The following is a 26,157-nucleotide window of genomic DNA, read 5'->3' on the forward strand; positions in this document are numbered from 1 at the left end:
AAGCTGCTGGAAACAAAGTTGCAGCTTTTCTTGGAGCAGGTCCGCTGTCCTCGGGAGTTTCTTGTCTTTTCGAAGCAGGGGCAGTCCTCAGAGGATGTCGAGGTCGCTGGTCCCTTTGGAAGGCGTCGCTGGAGCAGGATCTTTGGAAGGCAGGAGACAGGCCGGTGAGTTTCTGGAGCCAAGGCAGTTGTCGTCTTCTGGTCTTCCTCTGCAGGGGTTTTTCAGCTAGGCAGTCCTTCTTCTTGTAGTTGCAGGAATCTAGTTTCTAGGTTTCAGGGTAGCCCTTAAATACTAAATTTAAGGGCGTGTTTAGGTCTGGGGGGTTAGTAGCCAATGGCTACTAGCCCGGAGGGTGGGTACACCCTCTTTGTGCCTCCTCCCAAGGGGAGGGGGTCACAATCCTAACCCTATTGGGGGAATCCTCCATCTGCAAGATGGAGGATTTCTAAAAGTTAGAGTCACTTCAGCTCAGGACACCTTAGGGGCTGTCCTGACTGGCCAGTGACTCCTCCTTGTTTTTCTCATTATTTTCTCCGGCCTTGCCGCCAAAAGTGGGGCCTGGCCGGAGGGGGCGGGCAACTCCACTAGCTGGAGTGTCCTGCTGGGTTGGCACAAAGGAGGTGAGCCTTTGAGGCTCACCGCCAGGTGTGACAATTCCTGCCTATGGGAGGTGTTAGCATCTCCACCCAGTGCAGGCTTTGTTACTGGCCTCAGAGTGACAAAGGCACTCTCCCCATGGGGCCAGCAACATGTCTCGGTTTGTGGCAGGCTGCTAAAACTAGTCAGCCTACACAGATAGTCGGTTAAGTTTCAGGGGGCACCTCTAAGGTGCCCTCTGGGGTGCATTTTATAATAAAATGTACACTGGCATCAGTGTGCATTTATTGTGCTGAGAAGTTTGATACCAAACTTCCCAGTTTTCAGTGTAGCCATTATGGTGCTGTGGAGTTCGTGTTTGACAAACTCCAAGACCATATACTCTTATGGCTACCCTGCACTTACAATGTCTAAGGTTTTGTTTAGACACTGTAGGGGTACCATGCTCATGCACTGGTACCCTCACCTATGGTATAGTGCACCCTGCCTTAGGGCTGTAAGGCCTGCTAGAGGGGTGTCTTACCTATACTGCATAGGCAGTGAGAGGCTGGCATGGCACCCTGAGGGGAGTGCCATGTCGACTTACTCGTTTTGTCCTCACTAGCACACACAAGCTGGCAAGCAGTGTGTCTGTGCTGAGAGAGAGGTCTCCAGGGTGGCATAAGACATGCTGCAGCCCTTAGAGACCTTCCTTGGCATCAGGGCCCTTGGTACTAGAAGTACCAGTTACAAGGGACTTACCTGGATGCCAGGGTCTGCCAATTGTGGATACAAAAGTACAGGTTAGGGAAAGAACACTGGTGCTGGGGCCTGGTTAGCAGGCCTCAGCACACTCAATTGTAAACATAGCATCAGCAAAGGCAAAAAGTCAGGGGGCAACCATGCCAAGGAGGCATTTCCTTACAAATAGACTTTGTATATTTTTATATAGAGACAAAAAAACGTGAGTAGTGCACTAGGTTTCATCCGATATGTGCGTCTTTGCATCCATTTGTAAATGAATGTAAATATAGGTACATAATGGCATGTGTGTTTTTTCGCACAAATATACATTTGTGCACATGTTTTTTCAGTTTGTTTTTATAACAATGTGAAGGGCAGAGTTACTTAAAGTAGCAGTAAAGTAAAACGAAGTGCTTCTGTTTCTTTTGCATCGCACTCCCAGTGAAAAGTGCTTTTAGGTAAACTCCGGCACTATGGGATGCCGAACACAATAATTTATGCTTATGCTCGTATAAACAAAGATTAAACTGGTGAGTAGAGAGCCACATTGTGTTGTCAAACAGGATGTCTTAATGAAGACAGAGAGGTCTTCTATCTACACGTTAAGAAAAACGCTACTGTTTACCGCTGAAATTAACATTGGCGGTTCAGTTCTTTAAACTCGAAACACGTGGCAGTTAAGAGCGCCTGAAGAACTTTTAATAAGGCTAATGACAATTGTGGTTCAGCTATTCTTAATGATTACAGTCCTTTCAAGTTACAAAAAAGTAAAAATGAAAAGATATGATGTGAAATGTTTTTTAATAAAAAGTTAGTAAGGTGTTAAGTATGCAGTGATTTCAAAGGGTGGGACAGTTTAGTTTTCCCTGATGGGGCACTGTTGATGTCAAAATCTTCATAAAACCTCCACTAGTAATTGTATTGATTGTCAATGGTACTGTAAGCATTTTCAGTTATCACATATTACTTTATGCCATTCAAAAAGAACTTGAATGTGATCCAAATTGGGAGTACATTCCATGCTGTGAAATCGTAGCTGCTGGCTCCTTAAAGTAACGGTGTATATTATCTGCAGCTTCTATACTCTTGAACTAACAGACACCTTTTCCTTCATTTTTCTCTTTCACCGTCGTCTGAAGTTTAGAGGTAATGTACCACTTTTATTTCAGTTAAGTGCTTTAAAGTGGTCTTACTACTGTACAGGAGAAGGGATAATTCAGTAAAAGATAGCCTGTCTTGGAATTCATTGAGATATCACTAGATTATGACCATTGAGGGTCCCCATCGCCAACCACAGACTGATTGTTAGTTTCAGAGAGAAGTGTTATAGGCTCCCTGTACGTGGCAGGAATATTCTGATTATGCATTAAGTGAGGATTACGACGATGCATAACTTGGATTGAAAGTAGGTAACATTTTCTTTCCTTTCATTTAATTGCTGTGTGCCTCAATGTGAATAGCTGCTGCTTCCAAGTCATATGACGATCTTGGAACGGTAATCTTCATAGTGTCCTTGTTATACTTTTCAGTTACCACTGCCATATATATAATTTATAAACACAGCAGTCATTTTGGAGGTTAAGCACAATGATGCATTATGTACAATGCTGTTTCAAGATGGCCGCCCACTACTATATTTAATTTAATATTTTACTTTTTTATTGCAAGTATGTGCCAGTCACCTTTAGAACTTTATTTTCTTTTAATGTATCTTTCACATGTGTAGGTGTGTGTTTTTGTGTTTATATGAGTGGGTGAATGCAAAAGCGAGTCAGTGGGGAGATAAACGGATACATGATTACAAGGTTAAGTCACGGAGTGGATGAATGAAGTACGTGCCTAAACTCACTAACTGGAGACAGACCTTTAGACGTAAACCAGGCCTATTGGGATTGCTAGTGATTGTTAGGCTTGTGTTGGAATAGCCTGAAATGCACACGAAGGACCTTCATACCATGCAATTACTTCAACTTCATGTATCTTTCAATTGTACTAGATGTAACAATTTTATGCGTTTTTTCCGAGTTGTTTAGTTATTTAATTTTATATTTCCATATTTATTGGCTGAAACTCACAAATGCTGGTTTACTTGTACAAACTTGCTGCCACATAAAAATTGTATATTTTGCAGATCACAACAATGAAACTGGAGCGTGAAAAAGCCCTGGAGCACAAGAACCGATTGTCTCGGATGCTGGAGGATAGAGATACGTTTGAAGAAAAACTCAAATCTTCACGACGATCTGTTTATGAGGTAAGTATCAGTTTGTCTCAGGAGAGCGGATCATGCTTAGTAAGATGTAAAACATGTTATGCCATAAGCCAGTGGTTGTCAAACTTTTTGGACCCGCAGCTCCCTTGACCTGTCGGCGGTGGCTCCCCATTATGTAAATTTATTTTTTTTGGCTTGTGAGCGATGTAAGCCAGGCCTGGGAGAACTTCCATTTTTCTTCCTAAAAACAATTGGGATGAAGCCAATGAAGGTATTATAATATACGACCTGAAAGCCTAGAAACATGCCCATCGCCCTGGCATTACACCCACAAATCTTAGACCACACCCACAGGAAACTAGCGCATGGAGAGGGTATACACTGAGTGTGGAGAGAGCATGAACTGCTGAGGGTTGTCTAATCAGACAGTAGGGACAGTCTGAATTCATGGAGGGTGAGGAACATGAATGTGAGGAGGTATCTGTGTGGAGAGAACACAGACTGCTGGGGCAGAGGGTGTTATCACTATCTACATAAGAGAGAGGGAGGAAGCAGCACCTTCAGGTGGGGGTTGGGGGAGGGAGGGGGGGTGGGTAGAAGGACCCAAGGACTGTTGAAGAGGAAGATTGAGTGCGCCATGTGGGAGAGTAAGGAGCGGTGTGAGAGTAAGGAGCGGTGGGAGCAGGAGTTGCTGGAGGGGGAGAGGGGTGAGTATGGACTCTGTCTGGGTGAGTGAGTACCTGGCAGACTGAGCCCTGAACTGATCTTCCCCCTTAATGGTCCTGTGAGACCGGGTGCTTCAGTGCCCGGGAAAAAGCAGTTAGTGAGCATTCACATCACTTCAGTGTGTGGGTGGGGGGAAGCACCAGTGACCAGTGTGTGCCTCCTCACATTCCTTCACCAAGCTCCTCCCATTAAGTGCAGGTGGGCGGGGGATGGTGCGTGACCATTTCTATGTGAAACCGGAGCTTGGTGAACTTGTCAGACCAGGCCTTGGTGTGAGCAGTGCACAGGTCGTACACATTAACTACTGCACTGCTGTTCACCTGTGTACCGTCCAGAGGAGGGTGAAGGCTCCTCGCCTTCTGTTATGAAGGTTTAACTTTGAAAGCAGATTTTACCAGAAGCGTGGAGTCGCTAGAGGCGTAGACCATAACCTTGGAAACGTAAGGTTGCAGCAGTGGCCAGTCTAAAAAGGAACAATCTTAAACCAGAAACAGAGATAATACATAGTTAGCTCTCACACCTCGAATGATGGCAGGTAGCTGTGATCTTATAGCGATTAAGAGTGTGCACTGGCTTTAAAACAGTGGACAACCTGCACTCACATTTCGAATAAAGTGCATTGCCCTGTAGTGTGATGTCATGTCTCATGAACTGAGCTGGTCATACTGGCCAGTGGCAAACTGTATAATGGACTTTTTGAGCTTATTCTTACTGCTATAAAGTAAAACTGTGAGCCCTAAATTCATCGTGGGTCCAAAGACAGGTCTGACTTACTGGCTCGGATGAAAAATGAGCCCACCTTACAGACATGAAGACATTATTTCAACTGTGACCAAAGGAAATGGCTTGTCAAGACTATCCAGGTTAGTCACTTGCAGGTATAAGGAAAAGAAAATGGAGGAAATTGCAGGAAATGTAAGATTTATGAGTGAAAGTAGAGACGAAGATATTTCAACGCAGCTCTTGAAATTTTCAGTTTTTTCCCCCCTAATATTTAAATTACGATAAAAAAAGACAGCAAAGCGAAACTGACTTTTTTTTTTTTTTTGATGCAGACCTGAAATAAATGAAACATACACGACAGAGTGGACGCCTTACCTGCACAGACTGTTTGCAAAAAGGCTCTGCCCTTTGCCTGCAGTATTGCCAGGCTGCCGACTCCACAAGGGCCCCTCTGCACTTGAGCTGCTGTCCTGAAACACTAGTTGTTTCCTCCATATGCTGGTCACGTGGTGCTGATGCTGTGCAGCCGGGCACGGACTCCCTCCTAAGGATGGCCAGCTTCCGGAATGCAGCTTGGCTCAGCTGGGCAGTGCCCTTACAAGCAAACACAACAGTGATGAAATCACCTAGTGTGGAATCTATAATGACCCTGCAATGGTTCCCAAACTGTGTGCTTGGTGTCTGGCACCTATGGCTACTTTTTGATGGCACACTAGGGTGCCGCGACACACAGATTGGAAACCACTCCCATAAGTGAGTTAGTCCTTGCCATTAAGTTTACATGCAAAGCTTCCATGATCCTCAACTATAGAAAACTGATTAACCTGCATCCTCACGTTTATTGTATTTTTGCATTTTGCTGTAGTTTTACCCTTGTGCTGCCCCTTCACGTCTGTTACTTCCCACGGCAAATTAAGAATCGGCTGATTGAACACAGTGAGTGTCTAATTGCGGTCTCAGGTCACTGGCCATACAGTTCGTAACACCCTTCTCCCCCTCAAAATAGTTAGATGTGCCTTCATGGACCCACTATACGGGAGTGGTCCCAACCCCTCTCACCCTGCCCTCCCACCCCTATTTTACCTATAATGTCCCCTAGTGCTCTTCTGAGGACCTCTGATCTCATTTCCCGAGCCCCAGCGTCCCCATATTTTGTCAGATTTCTGCAGACAACCATTGCAATTGTATTCCTTCCTTTCCAGTGGCCTGCAGCTAGCCATGCCGGTCTCCCAATCCTGAAGTCGGGGGGACAGTCTCACTTCCTCATTTCTGAGCGATATCTGTTTTGCCAACATTTATCTTATGTTCGCCTGGATTTCCTTATATTGCACACCTCAGAGGAATCCCATATTCTAATCAACACAAGCTTGGGTTAGTGCTGTGTGCTCCCCAGTCACATCCTCCAGCTATTTTGTTACTGCCTCCCAAAAGAGCCACCCCTTCGAGCAATGCCACAGTGTTTGCATGAGTGAACCTTCCAGCCCGCATCTCCGAATATACTTTGCATTCCCCAGCTGTAGGAAAGTCCCTCTTTTTGGCATGGTTACCCCACTTTTTGACTGTTATGAGTGTGCTTAGACTGTCTTCACTGGAATCCTGCTAACCAGTACCCCAGTGATGGTGCTCTCTCCTCTAAATTTGGTTGTCTTGGTTCTCTTTGCACCCTACATTGGGCATACTGGTGTACCTCTGTAAGTCCCTAGTGTATGGTACTTAGGCACCTAGGGCATTGGTACACCAGGGGGCCCCCATGGGCTACAGCATGTATTATGCCACCAGTGGGAGCCGATGCAAACTGCCTGCAGGCCTGCCATTTGCAGCCTGTGTAAAAAGGTGCATGCACCATTTCACTGCTGGTCCCTGCGCCAGGTCACTGTAAGCCACCCATATGGAAGGCCCTTCCAGCCCTAAGGGTAGGGTTCAGGTCCCTGTGTATGTGGGCACCCCTGCAGGGGCAGAGGTGCCCCTACAAACTCCATTTTCAATTTTCTGGACTTTGTAGGGGCAGAGGTGCCCCTACAAACTCCATTTTCAATTTTCTGGACTTTGTAAGTGCGGGGAAGCCATTTTAGCTCTGTACTGGCCACAGGTCAAAAACCTATGGTCCAGCTACATAATGGGAACTCTGAACTTAGGCATGTTTTATATCAAACATGTCAAAATCATACCCCAATACTGATGGCACGATTCTATGCTCTCTGGGGCCCCCTACTATTGCTCCTACCAGTCTTCCAGGGTCTGCGAGCAGCCCACGCTGCTACAGCCCCTCTGACAAGGTTGGCACCCAGAGCTCCTTCAGGTGACCACTTGATTGTACCACCTCGGAAAAAAAGATGGGCAGAGGCCCCTGGGAGCAATTGACAGGTCAGGTTAGGCAGATGACGTCAGTGAGCCCCTCTGATAGGGGGTCACATTGCAGAGTGACCCTTAAGAGACTCCCTTTTGGGTGGGTCCCTGGATTCAGCATGCAAGACTGCACCAGGACTCCTCTGCAACTACCTTTTCTGCTTCTGGACTTCACAGGAACCGAACAAGACTACAACACTGAGACAACCTCTCCATGCAACATTGCTTCCGCGGCTCCTGTCAGCAACTTGCAATTCGGCAAGATTTTAGCTGCACCAAAGAAGCAATAAGGAATCTCCCTTGGAGTGAAGGAGTCACTCCCTTGCATCTGCAGGCAACTAAGGCAGTGACGTCTGCCTTCTGGGATCTTCTGCCCTCTGGGCATGCGAAGGTTGTCCAACACAGGTCGTGGTTCTGAAGGGTCCTCTGGGTCCTCTCTCCCTTCTGTCCACATTGGGAGAAGGTGAGTCCTTGTCTCTTTCTCCAAGACAGAACCCCTGTGCACCACAAATGTTGCAGCAACCAAGGCTTGTTGCCTCCTGCTGCTCCAGTGATGTGGGAGGTCTTCAGGTGTACTACCTGGGTCTCACTGTGGCTTACTGTGCCTGCTGCCATGGGGTTGCTTGTGGGGGCTCAGACTGCTTCTGCTGGCTCTCCTGTCTTCTGCGGGTCCGTCCGGACTCCCCTCCAATGGTCGAGTCCTGAGGACCTTACTGGTCTTCTTCAGCTCTGCAAATCTGCAACAGCTCTAATGGCATTTGCTTGTGCTTGTTGGTGGTCCTCCTGACTACTAACCCATCTGCAATCCGGTGACCATCGAGGGTCAGCTCCTAGGGAGCTTCAGGGTCTCCTCTGCAGCTCCTGGACTCTGCAGCTGGACTTCATCCACCATTGTCGTCCCAGATGTTCACCAAGAGAAGGGTGGTCCTTGCCACCTGGACACTCCTGCATAGACTGGACTCTTTTGCAGGTCCTGTTCATCCAGAATCCACCTTGGGGTTCCAGCAGCCTGGTCCTGTTCTTGCAGTATTCCATTCACAAGTCCTCATGTTAGCCTGTGGGATGACCAGGTAACTTACCTCTGCTCTCCTGGTCGCTGGGGGTCTTCTAGCTACTTGATTCTTGTGGTTCATATCCTCTGGTGGGGGACCCATTCTCACATTCCACTTTTCTAATATTTGGTTTGACCCTCTTATAGGCCCTTTGTTATTTTGTGCTAATTCCTAATACTTACCTGAGTATGTTTTGTGTGTACTTACCTCCAGAGGGGATTTGCCTATAGTAATCTAGTTTTGTGTTCCTGTAAAAAAGAAAACTTTATTTTTGCAAAATTGTCTGGTTCCTTTCATGGATAAGTTACTGTGTGACTCTTGTGGTCTTGCATGTGCTTCACACTACTCCTGGATAAGTCCTGGCTGATCACCACGGCTACCACTAGAGAGCCCTGGCTACCTAGACACTGTAACACTACCTAATAAGGGTTGCCGGGACCCAGTATAAGGTGTAACACCATAGGTGTCCATCACACACTGGGCCAGCCTCCTACAGGATGTTACAAAGAATGATGGCTTCTTGTATACCTTTGATTCCATAGGCAAGACTTCACACAAGGCCATTACAGGAATGGCTGCAAAATCAATGCTCAAGGCAACAGGGAGTTGGGAGGATCTAGTGGTTATCACACAGAAGGTGGAGGAAGAGATGGTGTGTTGGAGCACAGATAACTCGGGAGAGGGTGATGAACATTTCTACAATCAACTCATATAGTGACCATCACAACAGACGCTTCACATATGGGATGGGGGTGGACACATGGGCAATTTCAGGGTGCGAGGAGCGTGTAAAGATCAGGAAGGAGGTCATCACATCAGCTTTCTGGAACTAAAGACATTGTTCCTAGCCTTAAAAGTATTTCAGAAATGGCTTTCGGGAAAGATAATTTTGATCCAAACCGACAATAAAACAATCATATTCTGTATCAACAGGGGTGGGAACCCAATTCCTAACTGTTGGAAGCTGGCTTTCTGTGTGGTGCACTAAAAAGTACACCATGCAGAGTTTCCAATGGATCCCCAATTGGTTTGCAGAGGCAAAAGTAGATGGGACTAATGCTCTATTTTGTGGTAGTGTGGGCGAGCAGTTAGGCTTTGTCGATTCTTACACATAGTAAGTAAACAGGGAAGACATTTCAAGTACATGTGCTGGACACTAGTCAATAAGAGTTCCCCAGCTACATGGTGGCTTCACTGAAAATAGGGATGTTTGGTATCAAACATCTCTTATTAACCCTCACGGATTCCAGTGATTGATTTATTAATACATGCACCCAGAGGGCACTTCGGGGGTGCTTTCTGAAAACCTACCAACTATTGGTGGGCTGACTGGCTATATCTAACCTACCTGCCACCAACAGATGAGAATCTGACCCCCAGGGTGAGACACCCCTCCTGTAAGATGCTGGCCTGGTGTGTGGTGGGTTCCCAAGATACTTGCACCTTATACCAGGTACCCACTCTTAGTGAAGTGTAGACCGTGTCTAGAAGGCAGGCTCTCTAGAGGTAGGTGTGGATGAGCAGCCAAAGGCTTATCTAGGGGACATGCAAAGCTCATGCAATCCCACTGTAGTCACACAGCACTTACACACATGAAAGAAAACACTCAGTTGTACAAAAATAAAGGTATGTTCGATGGCATCTGTCGCTGTAGATACGCATGTTTTGCAATAGCTCGCCATCTGGTGTTGGGCCGGAGTGTTACAAGTTGTTTTTCTTCGAAGAAGTCTTTCGAGTCACGGGACCGAGTGACTCCTCCTTTTGTCTCCATTGCGCATGGGCGTCGACTCCATCTTCGATTTTTTTTTTTCCGCCATCGGGTTCGGACGTGTTCCTGTCGCTCCGAGTTTCGGAACGGAAAGATAGCTAATTTCGGAAGATTTTCATCGGTATTGTTGCGTTCGGGATCGGCGTAGTTAGATTCAACACCGCATCGAAGAGCTCCGGTGCCCTTCGGGGTAGTTTTTCGATCCCCCGTCGGGGCCTGGTCGGCCCGACCGCGTGCTGAAAAACGCCGATGGAACGGACCCCGTTCCGTTTCTGCCCCAAATGCCACAATAAATACCCCTATACAGACCAACACTTGGTCTGTAACCTGTGCCTGTCACCTGAGCACAGTGAAGACACCTGCGAGGCCTGTCGTGCGTTCCGGTCCCGAAAAACACTCCGAGACCGTCGAGCCAGAAGACTTCAGATGGTGTCCGCGCCGACAGCCCACCGAGAGTTCGAGGAACAAGAAGAGGAAGGTACCTTCTCGATCCAAGACTCAGACTCCGAAGGATTCGACGATACACAAACCGTGAGTAAGACGTCGAAAACCACACAGAGGAAGATTTACAAGGCCCAGGGGACGCCACTGCCATCAGGCCATGGCTCCACCCATAAATTCGGTGACCGACCGCCGGCACCGAAAAAGGCCCAAACAGTGCCGAGATCGTCCGACTCCGGTCGAGACACCGGCACGCAGCCTTCTCGGGACCGAGAAAGTGCTGGAGACAAGCCTCGACACCGAGATGCCGGTGTGGACACGGCTCGACGCCGAGACAGCGGCACCGAAGAAGATCGACGCCGAGAGGTTTCGGCCCCGAAAAAGAAAAAAGTCACCTCGGAGCCGAAAAAACACGCAGACAGGGTTTCGATGCCGAAACAAACTGCAAGCGACCCAGCTTCAGGCTCTTATACAGAAGAGCACTCGCTAACCTCCCAAAAGCATAGGTTTGAGGAAGAGCTACAATCAACTGATGTGGACCATACGCAAAAGCGTATTTTCATACAGCAGGGGACAGGAAAAATAAGCACCCTTCCCCCCATTAGAAGAAAGAGAAGGTTGGAGTTCCAAACTGAACAGACACCACAACCAAAAGTGTTGAAAAGAGTTACCCCACCACCCTCTCCTCCGCCCGTGATTAACGTCTCACCAGCACAAACTCCATCACACTCCCCAGCTCACACCACCATAAGCCAGGGTGACCAAGATCAACACGCATGGGACCTATACGACGCCCCAGTGTCAGATAACAGTCCGGAGGCATACCCTACGAAGCCATCTCCACCAGAGGACAGCACCGCGTATTCTCAAGTGGTGGCTAGAGCAGCACAATTTCACAACGTAAGCCTCCACTCAGAACAGGTCGAGGATGATTTTTTATTCAACACACTCTCCTCCACCCACAGCTCATACCAAAGCCTGCCTATGCTCCCTGGTATGCTCCGGCACGCAAAAGAAATCTTTAAGGAGCCGGTCAAAAGTAGGGCTATCACACCAAGGGTGGAAAAAAAGTATAAGGCGCCTCCTACAGACCCGGTTTTCATCACTACACAGCTGCCACCAGACTCTGTCGTCGTAGGAGCAGCTAGGAAAAGGGCCAACTCCCACACATCTGGAGATGCACCACCCCCAGATAAAGAAAGCCGCAAGTTCGATGCAGCTGGTAAGAGTCGCAGCACAAGCTGCAAACCAGTGGCGCATCGCGAACTCCCAGGCACTACTTGCGCGCTATGACAGAGCCCACTGGGACGAGATGCAACATCTCATTGAACATCTGCCCAAGGACTTACAAAATAGGGCAAAACAAGTGGTTGAGGAGGGACAGACCATTTCCAACAACCAGATCCGCTCCTCCATGGACGCTGCAGATACAGCTGCACGGACAATTAATACATCTGTAACTATCAGAAGGCATGCATGGCTCCGAACGTCTGGATTTAAACCAGAGATTCAACAAGCAGTTCTCAATATGCCTTTTAACGAAAAAGAACTGTTCGGTCCAGAAGTGGACACAGCGATTGAGAAACTCAAAAAAGATACGGACACTGCCAAAGCCATGGGTGCACTCTACTCCCCGCAGAGCAGAGGCAATTACAGCACATTCCGTAAAACATCCTTTCGAGGGGTGTTTCGGGGTCAGAGCACACAAGCCAGCACCTCACAAGCAACACCGTCCAGTTACCAGGGACAGTATAGAGGAGGTTTTCGGGGACAATATAGAGGAGGGCAATTCCCTAGGAATAGAGGAAGATTTCAGAGCCCCAAAACCCCTACTACTAAACAGTGACTCACATGTCACTCACCCCCTCCACACAACACCAGTGGGGGGAAGAATAAGTCATTATTACAAAGCATGGGAGGAAATCACTACAGACACTTGGGTTCTAGCAATTATCCAACATGGTTATTGCATAGAATTTCTACAATTCCCTCCAAACATACCACCAAAAGCACAAAATTTGACAACACACCATTCCAATCTCCTGGAGATAGAAGTGCAGGCACTATTGCAAAAGAATGCAATCGAATTAGTGCCAAACACACAAATAAACACAGGAGTTTACTCACTGTACTTTCTGATACCAAAGAAGGACAAAACGCTGAGACCAATCCTAGACCTCAGAGTAGTGAACACTTTCATCAAATCAGACCACTTTCACATGGTCACACTACAAGAAGTATTGCCATTGCTAAAACTACACGACTACATGTCAACTTTAGACCTCAAGGATGCTTATTTCCATATACCAATACACCCATCGCACAGGAAATACCTAAGGTTTGTATTCAAGGGAATACATTACCAATTCAAGGTACTGCCTTTCGGATTAACAACCGCACCAAGAGTCTTTACCAAATGTCTAGCGGTAGTCGCTGCACACATAAGAAGGCAGCAAATACATGTGTTCCCATATCTAGACGACTGGCTAATCATGGCCCATTCGTTAATTGAGTGCTCAAATCACACAAATCATATCATACAAACCCTCTTCAAACTAGGGTTCACCGTCAATTTCACAAAATTCTGCCGCGCAAGGTACAACAATACCTGGGAGCCATAATAGACACATCAAAAGAAGTAGCCACTCCAAGTCCCCAAAGAATTCAAAATTTCAACACCATCATACAACGCATGTATCCAACACAAAGGATACAAGCAAAGATGGTACTACAACTCCTAGGCATGATGTCTTCATGCATAGCCATTGTCCCAAACGCAAGACTGCACATGAGGCCCTTACAACAGTGCCTAGCATCACAATGGTCACAAGCACAGGGTCACCTTCTAGATCTGGTGTTAATAGACCACCAAACTTACCTCTCGCTTCTGTGGTGGAACAACATAAATTTAAACAAAGGGCGGCCTTTCCAAGACCCAGTGCCACAATACGTAATAACAACAGATTCTTCCATGACAGGGTGGGGAGCACACCTCGATCAACACAGCATACAAGGACAATGGAACGTACATCAAACAAAACTGCATATAAATCACCTAGAACTTCTAGCAGTTTTTCAAGCACTAAAAGCTTTCCAACCAATAATAGTTCAGAAATACATTCTCGTCAAAACAGACAACATGACAACAATGTATTATCTAAACAAGCAAGGGGGGACGCACTCCACGCAGTTAAGCCTGCTAGCACAAAAGATTTGGCGTTGGTCAATTCACAACCAAATACGCCTAATAGCACAATTTATACCAGGGATCCAAAATCAACTCGCAGACAATCTCTCTCGAGATCACCAACAGGTCCACGAATGGGAAATTCACCCCCAAATTCTGAACACTTATTTCAAACTCTAGGGAACACCTCAGATAGACTTGTTTGCGACAAAGGAGAACGCAAAATGCAAAAACTTCGCATCCAGATACCCACACAAACAGTCCCAAGGCAATGCCCTATGGATGAACTGGTCAGGGATATTTGCTTACGCTTTTCCTCCTCTCCCTCTCCTTCCTTACCTGGTAAACAAACTCAGTCAAAACAAACTCAAACTCATATTAATAGCACCAACTTGGGCAAGGCAACCCTGGTACACAACGCTGCTAGACCTATCAGTAGTACCCTGCATCAAATTGCCCAACAGGCCAGATCTGTTGACACAGCACAACCAAAAGATCAGACACCCAGATCCAGCATCGCTGAATCTAGCAATCTGGCTCCTGAAATCCTAGAATTCGGGCACTTACAACTTAGCCAAGAATGTATGGAAGTCATAAAACAAGCCAGAAGGCCACCCACCAGGCACTGCTATGCAAGTAAATGGAAGAGGTTTGTTTGCTACTGCCATATTAATCAAATACAACCATTACACACAACTCCAGAACATGTAGTGGGTTACTTGCTTCACTTACAAAAATCTAACCTGGCTTTCTCTTCCATTAAAATACACCTTGCAGCAATATCTGCATACCTGCAGACTACCTATTCAACTTCCCTATATAAGATACCAGTCATTAAAGCATTCATGGAGGGCCTTAGGAGAATTATACCACCAAGAACACCACCTGTTCCTTCATGGAACCTAAATGTTGTCCTAACTAGACTTATGGGTCCACCTTTTGAACCCATGCACTCCTGCGAAATACAGTTCCTAACCTGGAAGGTGGCATTTCTCATCGCCATCACTTCCCTAAGAAGAGTAAGCGAGATTCAGGCGTTTACAATACAGGAACCTTTTATACAACTACACAAGAATAAGGTCGTCCTAAGGACCAATCCTAAATTTTTGCCAAAGGTTATTTCACCGTTCCATCTAAATCAAACAGTGGAACTTCCAGTGTTCTTTCCACAGCCAGATACCGTAGCTGAAAGGGCACTACATACATTAGATGTCAAAAGAGCATTGATGTATTACATTGACAGAACAAAAAACATCAGAAAGACTAAACAACTATTTATTGCATTTCAAAAACCTCATGCAGGAAACCCAATATCAAAACAAGGTATAGCCAGATGGATAGTTAAATGCATCCAAATCTGCTACCTTAAAGCTAAACGACAGCTGACCATTACACCAAGGGCACACTCAACCAGAAAGAAAGGTGCTACCATGGCCTTTCTAGGAAACATCCCAATGCAAGAAATATGTAAGGCAGCCACATGGTCTACGCCTCACACATTCACCAAGCACTACTGTGTAGACGTGTTATCCGCACAACAAGCCACAGTAGGTCAAGCCGTATTAAGAACATTATTTCAGACTACTTCCACTCCTACAGGCTGATCCACCGCTTTTGGGGAGATAACTGCTTACTAGTCTATGCAAAACATGCGTATCTACAGCGACAGATGCCATCGAACTGAAAATGTCACTTACCCAGTGTACATCTGTTCGTGGCATCAGTCGCAGTAGATTCGCATGTGCCCACCCGCCTCCCCGGGAGCCTGTAGCAGTTTGGAAGTTACCTTCAACTATTTATATATGTATCATCTCAACCTTAAATAGGTGCATACTTAGTCACTCCATTGCATGGGCACTATTACTACAATTCAACTCCTACCTCACCCTCTGCGGGGAAAAACAATCGAAGATGGAGTCGACGCCCATGCGCAATGGAGACAAAAGGAGGAGTCACTCGGTCCCGTGACTCGAAAGACTTCTTCGAAGAAAAACAACTTGTAACACTCCGGCCCAACACCAGATGGCGAGCTATTGCAAAACATGCGAATCTACTGCGACTGATGCCACGAACAGATGTACACTGGGTAAGTGACATTTTCATTTTGGCACAGATTACCACAAATCACTAGACAGGTGACCCACCCTTAGGAGGTAATACACCAAATATATACACTAATAATCAGAAATAGGCCTAGAAAAGGTTAGAAAACAGTGCAAACAGTAATAACCAATAGTGACCCTAGGGGGAGCACAAACAATATACTAAAAAAGAAAATGGAATGCAAACAAGGTACCTCCACCTAGGTGTAAGTAAAATGTGTAAAGGGGTATATCAGAAAACCACAAATAAGTAACACAGTACTCCCCAGCGACCAGGAATGCAGGAGCAAAACACTGTGTTTTCCCCAAACCACCCAAAAGGAGGCAAAGACACCCAGAGAAGACTGCAAGAAAACTAGCAGTGGATTCCTGAAGAAAGACGACTTGTGGAGAGAGGGGACCAAGTCCAAGAGTCACAGTGGAGTACTGGAGGAGTAGGAGGTACTAGCCACCCAGCTGTGGATACAGGAGATGACGGTTCTGAAGAACAGGTCAGTACTGCAGCCCAGGAACCGATGAGTTCCACATGGATGCAGCAGATGTCCCACGTCGCAAGAAAGATTGCAGACTGGTGTCTGTGCAGGATTTCCACCAACAAGCCTTGGCAAAGGCAAACTCGCGGTTAGTGGAAAAGAGGTAGTGCCAGGGACCAGCAAGGCCCAGGAGGACTCAACCCAGGAGGGGGAGTCATAGGGGACACTCAGCGTCGCAGAGTCCACAGGAGCAGAGGCAGCACCCACAGGAGTCCTATAAGATGGGGACACTGAAGCCACAGAAGAAGCCCACGCAGCACTACAAAAGTGGATCCCACGCTGCAGTAAAATCACGTAGGAGGCTGGGATTTGCTGGAAGGAGTGCTGGGGCCTTGAGCTGCATGTCACCTGAAGATCCCTTGGAGATGCAAACAAGCCTTGGCACCTGCAAGAGATGGATTACATGAGGGGTATTGTCCTGCGTGGGAAGGCAAAGGCTTTCCTCCAAAGTTGGACAGCTTGCAGAGAGGACCAAGAGGACTACTCCGGACCACCACCACCAGTCATACAGGATCCACGCAGCTCAGCACGAGAGGGGATCCACGCAGCCGGTCGTCGCTTGTTATAGGTTGCCTACGATTGCAGGGAAGTGACTCCTTCACTCCAAGCAAGATTTTTCCCTCTTGTGTAGGATGAAGAGTTGCAGTCTTCTAAGGATGCATGGCGAGGAAAATGTTGCAAAGCTGGCAGGAACTCTGGATACGATGTTGCAGAAGAGCCTTCCTCACGGATCTGCAGCTTGTTGGTTCCTGGAGGGTCCAGTTGTGGTTCCGTAGGCCAGAAGTCGAAGTAAGGTTGCAGAGGAGTCCTTCTGGAATCTTGCAAGCCGAATCTGAGGACCCACCCAAGAGAGACCTTAAATAGCCCTGGAAGGGGGTATTGGTCACTGTAGGAAGTTGGCTTTGTATATACTATCTCAAAGTAAGAGGTATGGTTCCCCCTTAGTGGCAAAAGTAGATCATTCTTATGCTCTATTTTGTGGTAGTGTGGTCGAGCAGTAGGCTTATCAGAGGGTAGTGTTAAGCATTTGTTGTACACACACAGGCAATAAATGAGGAACACACAATCAAAAACTTACTCCAGGCCAATAGGTTTTTATATAGAAAAATATATTTTCTTAGTTTATTGTAAGAACCACAGGTTCAAGTTTTACATGTAATACTTTAAATGAAAGGTATTGCAGGTAGGTACTCTAGGAACTTTGAATAATCAAAATAGCATACACAGTTTTCAAATAAATCACATATAGCTATTTTAAAACTAGACAGTGCAATTTTCAACAGTTCCTGGGGGGGAGTAAGAGTTTATTAGTTTTTGCAGGTAAGTAAATCACCTACAGGGTTCAAGTTTGGGTCCAAGGTAGCCCACCGTTGGGGGTTCAGAGCAACCCCAAAGTTACCACACCAGCAGCTCAGGGCCGGTCAGGTGCAGAGGTCAAAGTGGTGCCCAAAACGCATAGGCTTCAATGGAGAAGGGGGTGCCCTGGTTCCAGTCTGCCAGCAGGTAAGTACCCGCGTCTTTGGAGGGCAGACCAGGGGGGTTTTGTAGGGCATCAGGGGGGGGACACAAGTCAGCACAGAAAGTACACCCTCAGCAGCACGGGGGCGGCCGGGTGCAGTGTGCAAACACGTGTCTGATTTCCAATAGGTTTCAATGGGAGACCAAGGGGTCTCTTCAGCGGTGCAGGCAGGCAAGGGTGGGGGGGGGGGGGGGGGGTCCTCAGGGTAGCCACCACCTGGGCAAGGGAGAGGGCCTCCTGGGGGTCACTCCTGCACTGGAGTTCGGATCCTTCAGGTCCTGGGGGCTGTGGGTGCAGAGTCTTTACCAGGCGTCGGGATCTGAGGAGCAGGCAGTCGCGGTCAGGGGGAGCCTCTGGATTCCCTCTGCAGGTGTCACTGTGTGGGCTCGGGGGGGGGGCAGCTCTGGCTACTCACGGTCTCGTAGTCGCCGGGGAGTCCTCCCTGAAGTGATTGTTCTCCACAAGTCGAGCTGGGGGCGTCGGGTGCAGAGTAGCAAGTCTCACGCTTCTGGCGGGAAACGCAAGTTGTTTTAAAGTTGCTCCTTTGTTTCAAAGTTGCAGTCTTGGGTGAACAGAGCCGCTGTCCTCGGGAGTTTCTTGGTCCTTTTAGAGCAGGGCAGTCCTCTGAGGATTCAGAGGACCAGGTCGCTGGTCCCTGGGGAAAGCGTAGCTGGAGCAGTGTCTTTAGAAGTGGGGAGACAGGCCGGTAGGACTGGGGCCAAAGCAGTGGGTGTCACCGTCTTCTCTGCAGTGTTTTTCAGCTTAGCTGTCCTCTTCTTAGGTTGCAGAAATCTGAGTTCCTAGGTTCTGGGGAGCCCTTAAATACTAAATTTAAGGGCGTGTTTAGGTCTGGGGGGTTAGTAGCCAATGGCTACTAGCCCTGAGGGTGGGTACACCCTCTTTGTGCCTCCTCCCTGAGGGGAGGGGGGCACATCCCTAATCCTATTGGGGGAATCCTCCATCTGCAAGATGGAGGATTTCTAAAAGTTAGACACCTCAGCTCAGGACACCTTAGGGGGTGTCATGACTGGCCAGTGACTCCTCCTCGTTTTTCTCATTATCTCCTCCGGCCTTGCCGCCAGAAGTGGGGCCGTGGCCGGAGGGGGCGGGCAACTCCACTAGCTGGAGTGCCCTGGGGTGCTGTAACAAAGGGGGAGAGCCTTTGAGGCTCACCGGCAGGTGTTACAGTTCCTGCAGGGGGAGGTGAGAGGCACCTCCACCCAGTACAGGCTTTGTTACTAGCCACAGAGTGACAAAGCCACTCTCCCCATGTGGCCAGCAACATGTCTAGTGTGTGGCAGGCTGCTTGAACTAGTCAGCCTACACAGATAGTCGGTTTAGGTTTCAGGGGGCACCTCTAAGGTGCCCTCTGGGGTGTATTTTACAATAAAATGTACACTGGCATCAGTGTGCATTTTTTGTGCTGAGAAGTTTGATATCAAACTTCACAGTTTTCAGTGTAGCCATTATGGTGCTGTGGAGTTTGTGTATGACAGACTCCCAGACCATATACTCTTATGGCTACCCTGCACTTACAATGTCTAAGGTTTGGCTTAAACACTGTAGGGGCATAGTGCTCATGCACATATGCCTTCACCTGTGGTATAGTGCACCCTGCCTTAGGGCTGTAAGGCCTGCTAGAGGGGTGACTCACCTATGCCACAGGCAGTGTGAGGTTGGCATGGCACCCTGAGGGGAGTGCCATGTCGACTTAGTCATTTTCTCCCCACCAGCACACACCAGATGTGAAGCAGTGTGCATGTGCTGAGTGAGTGGTCCCTAGGTTGGCATAAGACATGCTGCAGCCCTTCGAGACCTTCCCTGGCATCAGGGCCCTTGGTACCAGGGGTACCAGTTACAAGGGACTTACCTGGATGCCAGGGTGAGCCAATTGTGGAACAAAAGTACAGGTTAGGGAAAGAAAATTGGTGCTGGGGCCTGGTTAGCAGGCCTCAGCACACTTTCAAATCAAAACTTAGCATCAGCAAAGGCAAAAAGTCAGGGGGTAACCATGCCAAGGAGGCATTTCCTTACAGGTAAGTATTGGTTAGGTTGTGAGGTAAGTAAGACACTTACTGGGGCAGTGGCCGGAGGGGTGGGCATCTCCACTAGCTGGGATGTCCTGTGGCGCTGTAACAAAAGGGGTGAACCTTTTGAGGCTCACCGCCAGGTGTTAAAGTTCCTGCTACGGGTTTGATATCTTCCACCATCAGCCTGGTACTAAATGCACGTCTCAAAATGAGACTGTTTCAGGAAGAATTGCAGGTTCAGTGGAATTAATTGCAAGGTTCGTTCGAGGTTCACATTCTGGTTTTGCCAAAAACGATAGGCATTGGGCTGGTGGGCTTACCAATCTGATCTTTCTCAAGGCCTCACGTTCATTCCGTTAGTTCCACAATTCATAATTACCACGGACGCACCCATGGAAGTATGGGGAGGGCATCGCCAAGATCTGCAAATCCAGGGGAAATGGTCAAGCCACCAAAGGCTGGGGCATATCAACAGCCTAGAACTCAAAGCCATCTTCTTCACGTTGGATGCTTTCCTCCCGAGGATAAAAGAGTCTTGAGTGTTGGTGCGGACAGACAACCCAACCAGCATGTTTTATATAAACAAACAGGGAGGCACGAGGTCTTCAACACTTTCACAGGAAGCTCAGCTACTATGGAACAGGCTTACAAAACACAACATCTCTCTGACATCCGAGCATGTTCCAGGAGTGCGCAACACGCTGGCAGACACACTCAGCAGGACCAACAGTGATTGTCACGAATGGGAACTGAATCAGGCTCAACTGGACAAAATATTTGCAACATGAGGGAAGGCATCTCTAAACCTATTCGCAACGAACGACCATACCAAATGCTGATTTTATGCAAGTCTGTATCCCCTCCTTCGACATACAGATGTTCTTCAGACACGGCTTCACTTTGCTTGTCGCATCTTATTAAACAGTTCATGAGAGGTTTATTCAGAGCTTTTCCTCCAGTAATGTTGCCTCCTCCTGAATGGCACCTTAATGTTGTACCTTCACAACTAATGAAACCTCCGTTTGAACCCATACATAAACCGGATCTTAAGTTCCTTACTTGGAAGGTATCTTTCTTTCTAGCGATCACTTCTATCAGAAGGGTCAGTGAAATTCAAGCCTTCACCACACAACAACTTTTCAGCTTTTTACTAATGATTTTGTCATTCTCAAGCCAAATCCAAAGTTTATTCCTAAAGTTCCTTCTCAATTTCATCTGAATCAACCAGTTATTCTCTGGACATGTTCCTAATCCGACATCTCCAGCGGAAAAGTCTCTCCACAAGTTGAATGTAAAGAGGTGTCTTAAGTTTTATCTTCAACAAACTAACACTTTAAGCAAATCTGATCAGTTATTACTTTCCTATGGACCTGGGTGTCTGGGTTCTTCAGTAACAGTCAACGATAGCAAGGTGGCTATCGGCAACTATTCAGTTCTGCCATTCTGCAGCAGGAAAACCTCTACGAAGACGGCCTAGAGCGCATTCAACAAGAGCAGTTTCAACTTCTGCGGCTCTTTTTGCTGGGGTGCCGCTGGATCAAATATGCCATGCTGCTACATGGAAGAGTACCCACTCCTTTGCAAAGCACTATTGTCTAAAGGCCACCCATAGGATGGATGCGGCCATGGGCCAAGCAGTTCTACGACACCTGTTCCAGTAAAGTGAGTGAGCCTCTTGGTAATGTAGAATTGTGTTTTATAATGCTATTGTTGTATTTGTTCTCGTATTTTCTGATTAACGTTCCAAGTTCAACATCTCTCCTGTCGGTATGGTTTGACCATGATTCATTTGGATACTTGCTTATCTGAGATTTTCAACAAAAAAAAGGGGAAACAAAATATTTTCATTCCGTCCATCCACTTCAGTTGTATTGTCCTGCTTGTTCTTAGTCAAGCATGTGAATCTATGAAAGATCCAATACGGGACAAGAAATTAGTTACTTTCCTGTAACTGCAGTTATCTAGTATTGGTATCTTTCATAGATTCACATGCGACCCACCCTACTCCCCTTAGAGGCTCCCTTTACTGACTTGGGTACCATGGTTTACTCTCACGTAGAAAATCTGAGGAAGGGAGCTTCTCTTGGGAGTGTTCTAAAGGGTGCAATTGCCTGATTGGTTATGGATCAAGCTTGGTCCATTAAAAAAAAAAAAAAAAAAAAAAGATATGGACAGACTACCAAATTTAGGCCTGTCTATATTATAGACTATTATGAGTGTGGTGATGTACTGCTTTATAAGATACAGTGGGACTCCCACTTAGATGATGGGAACGATTCAAGCATGTGAATCTATAAAAGATACCAAGTGACCAGCAGGAGGCCCTCCCTCCCCCCCGGCCCGACGGTGGCTGGCCCGAGAAGCCTGCCTGCATTGCCAGTGTGACCCCCGGGTCTCTCCACTGATTCCTATCTGAATCCCGACACCTACTTCACACACTGCACCCGGCCGCCCCTGTGCTGCTGAGGGTGTATTTTATGTGCCTGTTTGTGGGAAAATCTGAGGGAAGGCAGCTCCTCACAGGAGTTTCTAAAGGGATGAGGCAATCTGATTAGCTCAAGTTTAAGTTTGGGTCTATTTTACAAAACGACTAGGATGGGTTATTGTATTGAAGCCTACTTCATGTATTGTGTGCATACATCTTCAGGCCTGGTTTTATATTCCACCGGGGACTCCCATCTCGACGACAGTGAAGTATTCAAGCATGTGAATCTATGAAAGTGCCCAGTACTGGAGAAACTACAGTTACAGGTAACTAACTTATTTCTACTGCCAGGTGCAGAAATCATACATTCTATTTTTTGTCAAGTTTACTGCCTTTCCTATGAATTGGTTGCTGTCTCATTTTAGGAGAAATTGAAACTGTTTGAAGACAGGCTGGCAGAAGAAAGGACTTTTCGTTTGGAAGAGCGCAAGAGACAGCGCAAAGAAGAGAGACGTATAACATACTACCGGGAGAAAGAGGAGGAAGAGCAAAGACTCTTGGAAGAAAAAATTTTAAAAGGTAGAAACTCTTTGGTCAGCTTCCGTTGTCCTCATTCCCTTCATCAGAGTAATTTTATTTTAAACAAATATATCTGTAAAGCATCTCTTCTGTGTAGCTTTGGTAAGCTTTCTTTGTTTTTCAGTGTAAATCTTATCTAGATGTGCAAGCTGTGCACAAGTGGTTGGTGTAAAGAAATGGCTCCCTGTTGCAGTTACCCCCCACTTTTTGCCTGATACTGATGCTGACTTGACTGAGAAGTGTGCTGGGACCCTGCTAACCAGGCCCCAGCACCAGTGTTCTTTCACCTAAAATGTACCATTGTCTCCACAATTGGCACAACCCTGGCACCCAGGTAAGTCCCTTGTAACTGGTACCCCTGGTACCAAGGGCCCTGATGCCAGGGAAGGTCTCTAAGGGCTGCAGCATATCTTATGCCACCCTGGGGACCCCTCACTCAGCACAGACACACTGCTTGTCAGCTTGTGTGTGCTAGTGAGGACAAAACGAGTAAGTCGACATGGCACTCCCCTCAGGGTGCCATGCCAACCTCCCACTGCCTGTGGCATAGGTAAGTCACCCCTCTAGTAGGCCTTACAGCCCTAAGGCAGGGTGCACTATACCACAGGTGAGGGCATATGTGCATGAGCACTATGCCCCTACAGTGTCTAAGCAAAACCTTAGACATTGTAAGTGCAGGGTAGTCATAAGAGTATATGGGCTGGGAGTCTGTCAAAAACGAACTCCACAGCTCCATAATGGCTACACTGAATACTGGGAAGTTTAGTATCAAACTTCTCAGAATAATAAACCCACACTGATGCCAGGGTTGGATTTATTAAAAAATGCACACAGAGGGCATCTTAGAGATACCCCCTGTATTTTACCCAATTGTTCAGTGCAGGACTGACTGGTCTGTGCCAGCCTGCTGCTGAGAGACGAGTGTCTGACCTCATGCGGTGAGAGCCTTTGTGCTCTCTGAGGACAGAAACTAAGCCTGCTCTGGGTGGAGGTGCTTCACACCTCCCCCCTGCAGGAACTGTAACACCTAGCAGTGAGCTTCAAAGGCTCAAGCTTCGTGTTACAATGCCCCATGGCACTCCAGCTAGTGGAGATGCCCGCCCCCTGGACACAGCCCCCACTTTTGGCGGCAAGTCCAGGAGAGATAATGAGAAAAACAAGGAGGAGTCACTGGCCAGTCAGGACAGCCCCTAAGGTGTCCTGAGCTGAGGTGACTCTGACTTTTAGAAATCCTCCATCTTGTAGAAGGAGGATTCCCCCAATAGGGATAGGAATGTGACCCCCTCCCCTTAGGAGGAGGCACAAAGAGGGTGTACCCACCCTCAGGGCTAGTAGCCATTGGCTACTAACCCCCCAGACCTAAACACGCCCTTAAATTTAGTATTTAAGGGCTCCCCTGAACCTGAGAATTTAGATTCCTGCAACTTACCGAAGAAGAAGACTGCTGAGCTGAAAACCCCTGCAGAAGAAGAAAGAAGACACCAACTGCTTTGGCCCCAGTCCTACCGGCCTGTCTCCTGCCTTCTAAAGAACCCTGCTCCAGCGACGCTTTCTCCAGGACCAGCGACCTGAATCCTCAGAGGACTGCCCTGCTTCCAAGAGACCAAGAAACTCCCGAGGACAGCGGCACTGCTCCAAAAGAACTGCAACTTTGTTTCAAGGAGCAGATTTAAAGACCCCTGCAATTCCCCGCAAGAAGCGTGAGACTTGCAACACTGCACACGGCGACCCCGACTCGACTGGTGGGGAACCAACACCTCAGGGGGGACCCTCCGGCGACTCCGAGTCCGTGAGTAACCAAAGTTGTCCCCCCTGAGCCCCCACAGCGACGCCTGCAGAGGGAATCCCGAGGCTCCCCCTGACCGCGACTGCCTGAACTCCATTCCCCGACGGCTGGAAAAGACCCTGCACCCGCAGCCCCCAGCACCTAAAGGAACGGAACTCCTGTGCAGGAGTGACCCGCAGGAGGCCCTCTCCCTTGCCCAGGTGGTGGCTACCCCGAGGAGCCCCCCCCCCTTGCCTGCCTGCGACGCTGAAGAGATCCCTTGATCTCTCATTGAAAACCATTGTAAACCCGACGCGTGTTTGCACACTGCACCCGGCCGCCCCCGCGCTGCTGAGGGTGTACTTTTTGTGCTGACTTGTGTCCCCCCTGGTGGCCTACAAAACCCCCCTGGTCTGCCCTCCGAAGACGCAGGTACTTACCTGCTGGCAGACCGGAACCGGGGCACCCCCTTCTCTCCATTGAAGCCTATGTGTTTTGGGCACCTCTTTGACCTTTGCACCTGACCGGCCCTGAGCTGATGGTGTGATAACTTTGGGGTTGCTCTGAACCCCCAACGGTGGGCTACCTTGGACCAAAAACTGAAACCTGTAAGTGACTTACTTACCTGTTAAAACTAACATTACTTTACCTCCCCCAGGAACTGTGAAAATTGCACTGTGTCCACTTTTAAAACAGCTTATTGTGTTTTATGTAAAAAGTATACATGCTAATGAAATGATTCAAAGTTCCTAAAGTACTTACCTGCAATACCTTTCAAATGAGATATTACATGTACAATTTGAACCTGTGGTTCTTAAAATAAACTAGGAAAAGATATTTTTCTATAACAAAACCTATTGGCTGGATTTGTCTCTGAGTGTGTGTTCCTCATTTATTGCCTGTGTGTATGTACAACAAATGCTTAACACTACTCCTTTGATAAGCCTACTGCTCGACCACACTACCACAAAATAGAGCATTGGTATTATCTCTTTTTGCCACTATCTTACCTCTAAGGGGAACCCTTGGACTCTGTGCATACTATTCCTTACTTTGAAATAGTGCATACAGAGCCAACTTCCTACAGTTGGGTATTGTAGGAAAGTGCCCTCTCTTTGGCTTGGTTATACACACTTTTTGCCTTGCCTGCAGTCAGTGTGTGTAGGAAGTTGGCTCTGTATGTGCTATTTCAAAGTAAGGAATAGCATGCACAGAGTCCAAGGGTTCCCCTTAGAGGTAAAATAGTGGTAAAAATAGATAATACTAATGCTCTATTTTGTGGTAGTGTGGTCGAGCAGTAGGCTTATCCAAGGAGTAGTGTTAAGCATTTGTTGTACATACACATAGACAATAAATGAGGTACACACACTCAGAGACAAATCCAGCCAATAGGTTTTTATATAGAAAAATATCTTTTCTTAGTTTATTT

The 26,157-nt window shown here is 47.4% G+C and overlaps 1 protein-coding gene across 2 annotated transcripts in view; it reads left to right on the top strand.

The window, feature by feature from the left end:
- EIF3A (eukaryotic translation initiation factor 3 subunit A) overlaps nucleotides 1–26,157 on the top strand; it is a 541,057-nt gene that overhangs the window by 338,136 nt on the left and 176,764 nt on the right. For both annotated transcript variants that reach the window (XM_069239244.1, XM_069239245.1), the window contains exons 15-16: nucleotides 3,452–3,574; nucleotides 22,810–22,963. In XM_069239244.1, coding sequence (XP_069095345.1) covers nucleotides 3,452–3,574; nucleotides 22,810–22,963 — 277 coding nt within the window. The remainder of the gene's footprint in view (nucleotides 1–3,451; nucleotides 3,575–22,809; nucleotides 22,964–26,157) is intronic.

The sequence above is a fragment of the Pleurodeles waltl genome, chromosome 6, assembly GCF_031143425.1.
Source record: "Pleurodeles waltl isolate 20211129_DDA chromosome 6, aPleWal1.hap1.20221129, whole genome shotgun sequence".
NCBI classification, from domain to species: domain Eukaryota; kingdom Metazoa; phylum Chordata; class Amphibia; order Caudata; family Salamandridae; genus Pleurodeles; species Pleurodeles waltl.